The 13,386-nt window shown below is 32.5% G+C and overlaps 1 protein-coding gene across 5 annotated transcripts in view; it reads left to right on the top strand.

The window, feature by feature from the left end:
- The first annotated feature begins 7,765 nt into the window (after window positions 1-7,765).
- The window catches only part of LOC149769999 (uncharacterized), a 39,817-nt gene continuing 34,196 nt past the window's right edge, over window positions 7,766-13,386 (top strand). For 2 of the 5 annotated variants that reach the window (XR_016418990.1, XR_016418991.1), the window contains exons 1-2: window positions 7,775-8,480; window positions 8,843-9,102. Coding sequence is in view for 2 of the 5 variants with exons in the window: in XM_089949547.1 (XP_089805673.1) it covers window positions 9,061-9,102 (42 nt within the window). In the remaining 3 variants the exon portion in view is untranslated. Of the gene's footprint in view, window positions 8,481-8,842; window positions 9,103-13,386 lie in introns of all 5 variants that reach the window. The other 3 variants (XM_089949547.1, XM_089949548.1, XR_016418989.1) reach the window with 3 other exon arrangements.

The following is a 13,386-nucleotide window of genomic DNA, read 5'->3' as shown; positions in this document are numbered from 1 at the left end:
TGGATATTACATCCATATTCTGTAGCAAGACACATTTTTATTTCTTATCAAAATATGCATAATAAATTACACGTGTGACGTAGTTATCCTTGTCTGAAAATAATAAAGAAAGTCAGTTATTGACAATTAGGAATGCGTCAAAGTAACGGTGCATGTGTCATGTACCATACTTTTGTTTCAATTAATATGATTAAAAACAGAAAATTATTTATTTCACATTTGAATGTGTATGCATCCGCCAATCATGCTCCTCGACCCACAACCCCCACCAATAAATTATTCCAGACCTTGCATATCTATGATATTATTTCGTAAATATACTGTATAGTTGATAACAGATGTTATTCATGCGTGCTGTGTTTATTACTCAAAGAAAGCATAATATACATAATTATCACTGAAAAATGTCATGATTTAATTCTTGACCACAAATGTCATAATATTAAATGTAATATCAAAATATATGGTTTATTCTTGACTGTAATTGCCAAAGTTAATTACCTTTAAAAGTGCATCTCCAATTGTAGAACTATGCATATCAGATTGTATATATTTGTCTAAAAATACCTTTCTTTAAATTTAGGTGAAACGTTATTCCATTTCAGTAAACCTGAATTTTAAATCTATTTTGATCAAGAAGAATAAATCTTACGTTCATGATCTAAGAGCATGCTTAATTCAAAAAGCGGTTAGCTAGAAGCATTACGTAAACCCATTCTCATTCTCAATACTTTTCTTTACACCTCCCATTAGTTTATCAACATAATTTACTGGATACAGTCAGATAAAGGTCACAGAAATACCCCAAAAATTTACATTATGTCATGAACAGATTGAATATGCTGGCCAAGGACCACATTTTGGTTGCTTGGAAATGGTAACGCATAGTGTCATTGTGTTTACATGTGCACGAAGTCGTCCATAGACATAAATAAATATCTGTATCACAATAGAAACGTTACAACTGCAACTAAAAATGCGAATTATTCAATAATAAATGAATGTGTATATCTAGACTAGTGAAAAGAGCATATAGCTCATCGAATCATGTTGTTCTGCCGGTAAAGGAAGATCGACAAGCTACGTCTCGTAGAAATTGACAATGCAATGTTCAAATTTTCATGACAGTAATCATAAAAGCCAACAAAGAAAATTTTTACCGAAAAATAGCAACATTCATTCAGTTCTTTTGAAAGTAAAATGAAAAAAAATAACGACGAAACAGTGATTGTTTCCTCACGAGGACCCATTTTTAATTTCAAAATATTTCGCGTACCTCTTCATGCTGAAAGCTGTAAATATGAGAGAGATGCTATTTATTATGTCTGTCTTCGGGGGATCAGGTTTTGGAACAACTGGCGTCAAGTTAAACACAACCTCGCTACAACGTTGTGGAAACGTTGTATATTGTCTTTGTAAAAATAACTTTCTTGTACATGCTGTTATAATCAATGCACAAACGTGCCATTTGTAATTTTATTCATTTTTTAAATCAGGGGACTATTAAAATCATGTTCATATCTAATGTTTTATCAATATTGCTTGAATGTTATTTTTCCTCGTAAAGGAATTACAACCTTGTAGAAACGTTGTGAAAAACAATTGTGTCCTACCTGGGTTGTAATGCAGACAGATCGCATCACATTGATACTATCCTGGGGGATGAATCATAAGAAATACTCCAGGAATATTAAGCGAGAACCGAGATAATAGTCTGCATGTGGAACAGTTTAGGCAGCAGTAGTATATTTTTGAAAATTATTTGTTCCTCACTCCAGGCATTCATCTCTTAAATTAACAACTGTGATAGTGGACCAAGTTCCCCGAGTAGTCTTAGGGTCCTGTCTTTATAGATCATTGACATTTATCTTCTGTCCGCGTGAGTTAGAGTCTGGGCCTCGGCCTCGGCTAAGATTTTCAAGTGAGGTTTCCAATTGCTCTACCTCCATTGTGACGCTAATCTATTTTGTATTATGAAAATGGCGTTATGCCTACAACAAGAATCGGATGCAATGAACATAATCTCAAATAAGTGCAGGTTTTACGAGATGATCAATTTTAAATGTTAAAGCCAGAAATTATTAATAATATTATATAATATTTCGTATCAAGTACCTCTAACACAGGATAATAATCAAACAGGTTTTATAGTAAGCTTTAGACCAAATCAAGCTACTGCGACCTATTTGTGATTTTTCCTTCCTGTTGCTACCTGTGATAACTGCTATCAATAGGAAACATGTAAGGTTACAACAACGCAAGTCTGTGTAACAGAGTGTCAACAATAAATAAAAGTTGTATCTTATATAAAATATACATATATTGTGAACAAGATTTCTCCCCTGACCTAACTTGTATTTGTTAGCAAAGATGGCCTTTATATAATTTGAACATTATGCTTATAAACGTGAAACTCGTTTCGAAACAACTCAGCGAGAGGTAGCAATATGAGTTGTTTAATTTTTTATAATATTTTTGATAAATATTTTATCGTAAAACCCTGCATAAGTTTGAAAAGAAGTATCTTAGTTTTAATTTAAATGCAAATTTGTAAATAAATTATGTTGTTTTGTAATGTTTTATACATTGATAAAGATGAATTCGTTCAACCTCTAATTGCGCTTTAAAAACTCCAAGATTTTTTTCACATAGGAATGCACAAAATAAAATAGAATGTAAAGAATTCCGAACTTTCCTTTGAGGGGACGTGTAATCTATAAGAGAGTTACAATATATTGCATGTATTGTGATTGATATACGATATATATATATATATATATATATATATATATATATATATATATATATATATATATATATATATATATATATATATATATATAATTTCAATTATTTATGCAGATAATACATCGACGGTTAGCAGAATGATTCGACTACTTTTGTATCAAGTGTGCATGGAACACTGTTGTGATTATGATGTCTGTGAAACTATTTTAATTGATATATATAGAGGTGATTTGGCCTTTTTTACACGTTGTACAACACAGAGGCAATGGTTAAGTCTGACATAGTCGCTTTAAAGACATCGCAATATTCTTGTCGTACTGACGACTTTTATCTGAGCCAGGAGGCAAACCCTTTGTCTAATATAATTTCGCGATGATTATACACTGAAACGATAGCTGTTTAGTACATTTGTTTTATTTTGATACCTTTAGCTTTTGTATATGTACCAGGCACTAAAAGACAGAGGTAAGAATCTCGAGTTGATTAGTTCCTCAGAAACCAGGAAAATGTATCTTTGGTAACATGCAAATTCCTTTTTACCTATCCGTTGACAGATACACTCTGGGATTCTTTTTACTTTTCGTCATCTACAATAAATTTAAAATATACAAAATGCATTTATAAATGTATCTAAACGCGTATTTAGATCAGGCAAATATGTCACTTCAGATAGATAAACTTCCAAATGAGTCATACCAGGAAATTATGACATCATATATTCTTATGCAGTACTGCGTGACAGCTGATAAATTTCCATATAATGGAATCTCGAACATTAGAACTAATAATCTAAACCTGCACAAAGCAATTTAAAAAAAAAATATAAGTTCGTTACCAGTCAATGTACACAGGAAAGGCCTAGCGATAGCAAGACCTCAAATTGATGCTAAATATTTGTTGTAATAATAAATATTGAACAATCTTCAGTGCATCTCCTTTTAATTGCTTGAAACATTGTAATCTAAGTTTTCACAAAGCAGGATCGTAGATTTACAACATTCACCTATCTTATACGCGTTTTTAAAAGAAAATTATGTTGATTCTAATGCACGTTTTTATCACACAGTCAATGCAAGTTCGGTCTTGTATGCTCTAGCACTGCAATTTCTTTTTACTACTTTAAACAGTCTATGTTGCAATGCTATTACAATTAACCTGAACTGGATCTTGTGTTTTGAAGCGTAGTACCAAGCTAATGACTTAGATTTCCATGTAACAAACGCAACATTTCTCAGTTGAACACTTTAATGCTTTTACAATACTATAAGCTTGATATATATATATATATATAAATATATATATATATATATATATATATATATATATATATATATATATATATATATATATATATATATGTGTGTGTGTGTGTGTGTGTGTGTGTGTCATAAGCTCGACTGCAAAATCAGCTTAAGGATAATATATTATTGTTAAACATCTGATAGGGCAGACTTAATATCTATGAAACTTTGTTTTAGAAATGTTAGATCTAATATCTTAATATAGTTTCAGATCTGAAATTACTAACACCAAACCATGTACATCTCCACAATCGCCTCTTCGTTTTCGTCTTTTTCTTCTACTACTTCTTCTTCGTTTTCTTCCTCTTTTATTATTATTATTATTATTATTATTATTATTATTATTATTATTAAATCAGACCTCTACATAGAGATCCCTTGTCTAAATTATATAAGGAAATCAATGATAAAGGTTTCAAAATACTTCGTCGGTATCTTTCATCGTGGCAATCGATTATTTAATATAAATTCATGAAATTATATAAGCAAGCTGTACAAGGCTTTAACTTTAATCCTGCTTACCATGTTTGTTATATCGATAAATGAGTTTTCTTTTCTTCTAAATATAATGGCTTCAATAGATTGTGTCTCCACGTGTATTAGTTACTTGAGCGGTATTCTCAATAAACTTATTTTTGAGGTCATTGGATTCTTCCAAACATTATTATCACCTATTTACCAATGTCATACTTTGTAATGTTATTCTCGAATGCACATTGATGATATTGATAGGTTCAATGTATGTGTCTCTCGCTAATAATCTAGAATAAATTGATTTGGGGGATCATCATCTATTCTAATAGAAACACCTATGGAATTTCCGTGATGTTCATTCAAAGAAATATATCTTCTCTACAGAAGGTTGTGTACTAACATTTCATTAAAACCAGAGTACGTTTCAGAAGGGGAATTTTATACTTATCCCGAAAATCTGTACTGTCACAAATATGTATCAATAATGCATGCATATGGCTAATTTTTACGAGATATAATTTCTGGAAACTATTTTTCGCCACGCTTTGTCTCCTCATTTGTTCATAACTAAGAATTAGGTCAAAACATCCTGTCTGGTTCGTTATATGATAGATACAAGGACCCGCCCATCTATTATTTCTGCCCAACTTTATGTTCTTATATCTCTAATGATTCCAATATGTAAGGATTCCAGACTTGACTATATACTACGTCTTAGGTATGTCTTTTTAAAGTATTATCTCCATTGACGAAGCGTTTGGTTAGCCGGAAACGTTGTGAATACGTTTTGATATATATATTTCTCTTTTTAGGGCTAATTAAGATCGATGGCAGTCTTGAATGATTAATATTCGCCACACAGTGGAATGTACTGAAAAGACAACACACACTTCTAAACACATGGATCTGATAAAGAACTACTTTCAAGATTATGCACAAGCCGGACGAATCATGTAGGATATTTTGAGGTTCCTCTTCGGGCATAAACAATTGGACTAAGAACATACAAATATCCAATCAACCTCTTATTAAAACTAAGTAGAACGTTAAAGCTAGAACATTAATCATAATATTTCCAACATTATAATGGCAATAATGCCTCGTTAATATCCCAATGTGAGTAGTGTAAAACCAAAGAAGGAATCATTTTATGCTGTTTTATACTTTTGTAAATAAAGATGGGTCTTTAGCCATTTCCAATTTTTGAGCTCTTAATTAGGTGTCATTTAATTAGTCTACCCCATGATATTTTGCGTCTTTGCAACTGTAAATTTTCAATTCTACTTGTTTCCTTTCCTTTACAGTTGATTGCTGTCTGCCGGAAAATAACGTTATATTATTCGATGTTTTTTCTTCATCGCCAGTTTCATCGTAATACATTTGCGTGAAACGATCTCTGACTTAGTTGATGCGTTTATGACTCAAAAATACTAATGATGTGACTTAAAGAGGATGCAATTATTATTCAAATATTTTAAGATTTGAAAATATCAATTGCAAGATGTTGTTTGCAAAGTAAAAAATACTGGTTCAAGTCGAAATGATGATGGGTTGCAAAACTGTTGAAACCGTAATAGAGATAAATAATATTGGATGTTGTAACAAGCTGTATCCTTGTACAAGGAAAACAAATCATACAGTGCATCAAAGTTTTATTATACTTCTTCCAGTTTACATACCTTTTGATCAGGTTGATTAAAACTTCACGTGTGTAAATTATATTAGGCTAATGTAAGCTGGGACCCCGAGTGGCCGAGTGGTCTAAAGCGTTCTCCGTTACGGACCACTGCCATCTCACCTCTGTCTGCGTGGGTTCGAGTCCAAGGCTCGGCTAGCGTGGATACGTGGGAAAGCCTGCCAGTAGCTTCTCGTGGGTCGGTGGTTCTTTCCGGGTTTTTCCCGGGTTCTTCATCCACCATTAATACTGGCCGCCATGTATAGCCTATCGTGTGCTGAAAAATGGCGTTAAACCCTACAACAACAACAACAACAACAACATAATGTAAGCTAATTTCGTGTTTGGGTCTCTAAGAAATCTGGTGTTTATGGGATAAATGAACTTCTTTAATTTCTTTAATTTGAATGTGCATGAGTGTCTGACCGACCTCAGTCAAATATGCCGATTGTTTGATTTTAGTATCGTTACATAAAAAAACCACCTTTCATTAGGACTCTTGCGACGGTAGGCGTCTTAGAACAAACGATCACTGCGACAAATTCTATTCACCCAAAACGGAAATTACTAAAATATACCACGAGGTACCAAATCAATGATACAATTATACATTTCGTTATTGTATACTTTACTTACCTGCATGGATGATTCAGGACAAATTTAAAAACAGTGTCAGACTGTGCGCTAAACAATTGGAGCAACCCGTAGCGCAGGCGGCCCGTATTGATCCTCCCATTACAATATTACCTAATAAGCCACAGTAAACTTGCCCTTGGACAGAATGCAAGTTAGATGAATCTCATGCTGTTCTAAATGTAATTTAACAAAACGTTGTATTGATTTTTAAATTAAGACGCTTTCTTTACTTTTACCTGTTAAATTCTGCTTACAGAAACGGTAAATAAAGCATTGACATACATCAATTTTTAGTTTATGTTGCATACATGCTCGATCTATGTTACACCCTCTAAACTTTTTCAAAGTTCTCTTCAATCAGGTAGTGAACTTAAGTGTAAAGTACACTCCAATACTATATATGTGTAATCAAAAAATTATATAGCTGACAAAAGGTAATTTATGTTGTCCATTCTATTCATCTTTTATAATCATGAACAATAAAATGTATCATTTAATTCATTTAGTTGTAAACCCATATGAAGGAAAATGCATTATTAGAAGGAAACCTTCCAAGGTTTGCAAGTAAATCCTAGGCCCGAGAAGGCCAAGGATGTTAGAGGGGTAATGCAGAGGAAACCTGAATAAGAAAGATATAGTATATGTGTGAAAAGCATAAGATGCATCAGGAATACATTTATTTTAGAATTTAATATACCTCAATTCTTTCTGCAACGGTTTTGTGTATGAAGGAAATGCTGCCATATTTTCAACAGTTCCCCTCGATACCCTCTTATACCTGGCATAACGTTATTTCCATAAGTATCAGGTTACCTCGGCCAATTTGTATGCTTAGATCGCCTGTATGTTAACAATCACTATTCACATGCAAACGTATATAACCATCAACAGGAAACTCTAAAAACACACTTGAGTGCTATGTTACACGGAATATCTATAAGACATACAGTGTATATTTTAGCATCATTATTTAGTGTAGAAAGAAGTCTAGATTTTACACTTACATGATCAGATCGTATGTTTTCCGTCTATGCTTGGAATGTGCAAGTATATACTTCTGCTTGACAATATTTGAGTTAATAACTACTCATAGACGGGCAATGAAGGCACGGAAACAGTCGAACCTATTTCAAAGGCACAATAATTTGAACCAACAAGTGCATACCATTATACGATTGTTGCAGTGCAGCCTTTAATACAAAATAAGCTGGCAGTCTATGAACTTTGTTAGTTCATCCATGATTCATTCCGAGAGACACGTATTACCTTTACCGCGTGTTCACTACCTGATTGAAGTTAAAACTTTGAAAATGTTTAGACTGTATAAAATAGATCGAGCATGTATGCAACAGAAACTAAAAATTGGTGTATGTCAATGCTTTATTTACCGTTTCTGTAAGCAGAATTTAACAGGTAAAAGTAAAGAAAGCGTTCATCTTATTACATTTCGATGTGCTTGAAACGATCATTTAGAACAGCATGAGATTCATTTAATTTGCATTCTGTCCAAGGGCAAGTTTACTGTGGCTTATTAGGTAATATTGTAATGGGAGGATCAATACGGGCCGCCTGCTCTAAGCGTTGCTCCAATTATTTAGCGCACAGTCTGACACTGTTTTTAAATTTGTCCTGAATCATCCATGGAGGTAAGTAAAGTATACAATAACGAAATGTATAATTGTATCATTGATTTGGTACCTCGTGGTATATTTTGGTAATTTCTGTTTTGAGTGCATAGAATTTGTCGCATTGATCATTTGTTCCTAACTGCCTACCGTCGCAAGAGTTCTAACGAAAGGAGTTTTTATAATGTTGCGATACTAAAATCAAACAATAGACACATTTGACTGAGGTCGGTCAGACACTCATGCACATTCATATAATTGCCTTTCACTAAACCACTCACAGACTTAAAAAAAAATGCTACCAAATTGCTATCATACTCCACTTCGATCAATCGTTTTAAATGTTTTCAGTGACTAATTTCACATTTTCCTTTTTATTACAGAGGACATGAAATGCAACTTATGGAGTCCGATTCGCCTGTGATTTTACAGAATGAATGAATTAATTTGGTTAATGAAGAGAGTAAAGATCGGATACATTGATACACCATTTTTATCTTATTTTTTTGCATTGAGTATCTTTAGTTGAAGTTCTGTCGAAAAATGCGATTTTCTTCGAAGTACAAAAGGAAATTTAGTGGATAATGTGCAGACAATTTCTATGGATACATGTTTAGAAGGATATATTTATTCTGTCTTAAAGGTAAGTTTCATTGGATTGTATTTATTACAACATGTTAGCAGGATGAATAAATAAGCCAGCAACTTTCAAATTAAAGGTGTCCATTTATCCATAAACACCAGTTTTCGTGGAGACCCAAACAAGCAACTCTCTTACGTATTAACATGTTAAATATCAATTGCTTTCTTTGGTAAGAAACAAATAACACTGAAAAATAATTGAATATATATATATATATATATATATATATATATATATATATATATATATATATATATATATATATATATATATATATTCTTAGCTTAATATAATTTACACACGTGAACCTTTAGTCAACCTGATCAATAGGTATATAAACTGGAAGAAGTGTAATGAAACTTCGATGCAATGTATGATTTGTTTTCTTTGTACAAGGATGCAGCTTGTTATGACAACATCCAATATTATTTATCTCTATTACGGTTTCAAAAGTTTTGCAATAAATCATTAATGCGACTTTAACTCATATGTCTTACTCTACAAACAACATCTTGCAATTTATGTTTTCAAATCTCAAATATGTGAATTAAAATTGCATACTCTTTAAGTCACATCATTAGTATTTTTGAATCATAAACGCATCAACAAAGTCAGAGATCGTTTCAAGCACATCGAAATGTAATAAGATGAAACTGGCGATGAAGAAAAGAACATCGAATAGTATAACGTTATTTTCCGGCAGACAGTAATCAACTGCAAAAGAAAGGAAACAAGTAGAATTGAAAATTCATAGTTGCAAAGACGCAAAATATCATAGGGTAGACTTCTTAAATGACACCTAATTAAGAGCTCAAATATGTGAAATGCGTAAAGACCCATCTCTATTTACAAACGTATAAAACACCATAAAATGTTTCCTTCTTTGGTTTTAAACTACTCGCATTGGGATATAAATTAACGAGGCATACTTGCCATTATAATGTTTGAAATATTATGATTAATATTATATTTTTAACGTTCTATTCAGTTTTAATAAGAGATTGATTTAATATTTGTATGTTCTTAATTCAATTGTTTATGTCCTAAGATGAGCCTCAAAATATCCTACATGATTCGTCCGGCTTGTGCATAATCTTGACGGTAGTTCTTTATCAGATCCATGAATGCTGAGATATAGAAGGGTATGTTTAGAAGTGTGTTTTACCTTTTCAAGTACATTTCATTGTGTGGCGAATATTAATCATTCCAGAATGGCATCGATGTTAATTAGCCCTAAAAAGTGAATTGTTTTTTTCTCAGAACTATAGCATAGTAATGGATACAACTTAAAGTGTGTAAAATCTGGACACAGAAGGAATCGGAGATATTAATAATGAAACCATCTTGAAATTATACCATGTTGGAATTGTCCTGAAACGAACATGGTTATTCAAAATAAATAAAGTGCAAAGAAAAACACCGGAGAGGTCCGGCAGATGTTTTATAGTGTGTATGAACAACATCGTATATATATATATATATATATATATATATATATATATATATATATATATATATATATATATATATATATATATATATCAAAACGTATTCACAACGTTTCCGGCTAACCAAACTCTTCGTCAATGGAGACAAAACGTTAAAAAGACATACCTAACACGTAGTATATAGAAACGTCTGGACTCCTTACATATTAGAATCACTAGAGATATAAGAACATAAACTTGGGCAGAAATAATAGACGAGCGGGTTCTTGTATCTATCATATAACGAACCAGACAGGATGCTTTGACCTAATTCTGAGTTATGAGTAAATGACGAGACAAGGCGTGGCGAGAAATAGTTGCCAGAAATTATATCCCGTAGAGTAATGCAAGAAGGTTTTTGAAGTAAATATTTTCAAGCGCAAGTATATTCTTGTTTGTTATAAGCATACACTGAAAATAAATGACCTGATCGTGTCAGAGTAAAATGGAAACTGATTTCCTCACAAAATAATAATACTAAAATATATCCTGTATATCTGATAGATGATGCGTGTAATTTTGCGTTAACGAGTATTTTCAGCATCTCCCTTTCATTGTTACATACGTATGCACATGAATATTGATTCTTGACATACAAGTGATCTCAGCATACAAATTAGTCTAGACAACCTAATACGTCTGGGTATAATTGTGCCATCTATGGGAGGGTATTCATGGAAAACCCTAGAAAATCTTCCAACATTTCCGTCATGCACAGAACTGTTGCAGAATAGTGTTTGTGTACGACCTAAACATAAAAGGACAGATATATTCAATGCTAAAATAAATGTATTCCTGACGCGTCTTATGCTTTTCATACATATGCTGCATCTTTTTTTATTATTCAGGTTTCCTTTGAATGACCCCTATAACATCCTAGGATTTTTATTACCTAAGTTGGACTTGCAAAACGTTTCTAGACATCTCTTCTACCACATCCATGAAATCACGACTGCCTGCTTTTATATTACACAGGCAATATTGCCGCGGTTGATCAGCTATTCAACACAGTTCTAAAAATTAATATACAATATTGCTTTCTAGGCAAGTAGTCGCAGAGATGGATTTCAACTGGTTGATATATTTAATACCCCGGCCTGTATATCATAATAGATTGTATGCGTTTCATTTATATCATATCTGGAACTCTTAATATATAACACCATTAGAGCAATAATTAAGGTGTGTTTAAAAGCGTATGACGACCTTTTAAGTACATTTCACTGTGTGGCGAAAATAATTAATTCAAGACTGACATTGATCTTAATTTGCCCTGATAAGGTCAGTGTGGTTGTGGGATCTATAGCATGGTAATTTCAACTATTTAAAGTCAGTAAAATGTGCACGCAGGACGAACCGGAGAAATTGAGCATGCAATTATGACGGATTCTGCTATAGTGGAATTGTCCTGGATCTGACATAGTTGTTCAAAATAAATAAATTAAACTAACAAACGGGGCATTCGCTTAGCTGTTTAATAGTGTGTATGACAAAAGCCACAAGTATCTTCATGACATATTTATATGTAACTGGATAAACGTTTTATTGAAATATATATATATCCTCAGAAAACAAAATCTCTGGCAATGGAAAGCCATATATATGTTCGATGGAAAACTTTTACCTTGTTAATAATTAGTTTTCAATCATCTGCACTTTTATTTTATTTTATTGTAGCATTGCACCTCTTAATATTAATTATAATATGATCTTCGCAGATCTAATATACTGAGATGGAGAATTAGAAGGTATTTCAGACTTTTCACCTTTAGCATTTGACATCCTTTAATGAATGCAGTGTCCTTCAAACTTTTGACAGCAAGTACTCTTTGTTGTTTTTTTTTCCCGTGTGCAATAAATATCCAATTTATTTATCATAGCAATACGTTTTCTATGCTCAGCGTCTTATATTGCACCAGATATGCACTGCCTCATTAAGCATATTTTGAACTGAATACTAAACAATTTCGAACAATCCAAGACGAATTTAAAACAAGTGCCTTTGCTACTATAAAAAGGAATCATCACACTCAGCAGGTTATGATAATAGAGTTAGGTATTGATCTATATAATTTGATTATTTCAGACTGATTAGTTCTATCTTCCAGCCAAGTCTACTTCTTAATATCTAAGGGAAAGATAATAAAACATAGCCTAGGAAAATTGATTTAATTTTTACATACCATTACAAGTTGATTTGTCGATAACCATACCCAAATAATTTAATCGGATCATGCGTTTGGTGTCTATCTAAAAAGCCTATGAAGAAAATGTTGCAACCTAGCAAACTATATTTCCTTTTACCTTGTTATTACATAAGAATGAGATATTTAATGGCTCTTCTGCGTCAAGTTTGGTCGCCCATGATATGTGGACCTAATATATCTGATTTTCATGAGAGTTCATGCATATCTATTGAAAATAAGGTTCGAAATATTCGTCTGAATTAATCGAAACAAGCTTATTTCATTGTTTATACAATCGACTCAACTATCGACACTCTATGTGTTATTTTGTGCACATTATACTGAACCTCCCGCAATGACTGAAGAACTTCATTTGATTCTGACTAATCCCCAGCAATATGATTTAAACTGGTTCATGCCTGCGATGATTATATGAACCAAGCCCAAATAGAAGCTGTAACAGTGCTTTTTAAACCCATGTATTGTTTCAGGTTATGACTGGTGTCGTAACGATTTATCAACAGTCCATGTTAAATCTACCTTTGCAATGTATACATGTGGTCCTGATCACATACCAACTTAGTTTCTACCTTAAATTCTCCCCGCAGGAA

This window comes from Sinohyriopsis cumingii, unplaced genomic scaffold (assembly GCF_028554795.1).
Source record: "Sinohyriopsis cumingii isolate HCF-2022 unplaced genomic scaffold, ASM2855479v2 utg002885l, whole genome shotgun sequence".
Lineage (NCBI taxonomy): Eukaryota > Metazoa > Mollusca > Bivalvia > Unionida > Unionidae > Sinohyriopsis > Sinohyriopsis cumingii.
Note: the sequence above shows the minus strand (reverse complement) of the source record. Positions and strands in the feature narration are given on the sequence as shown.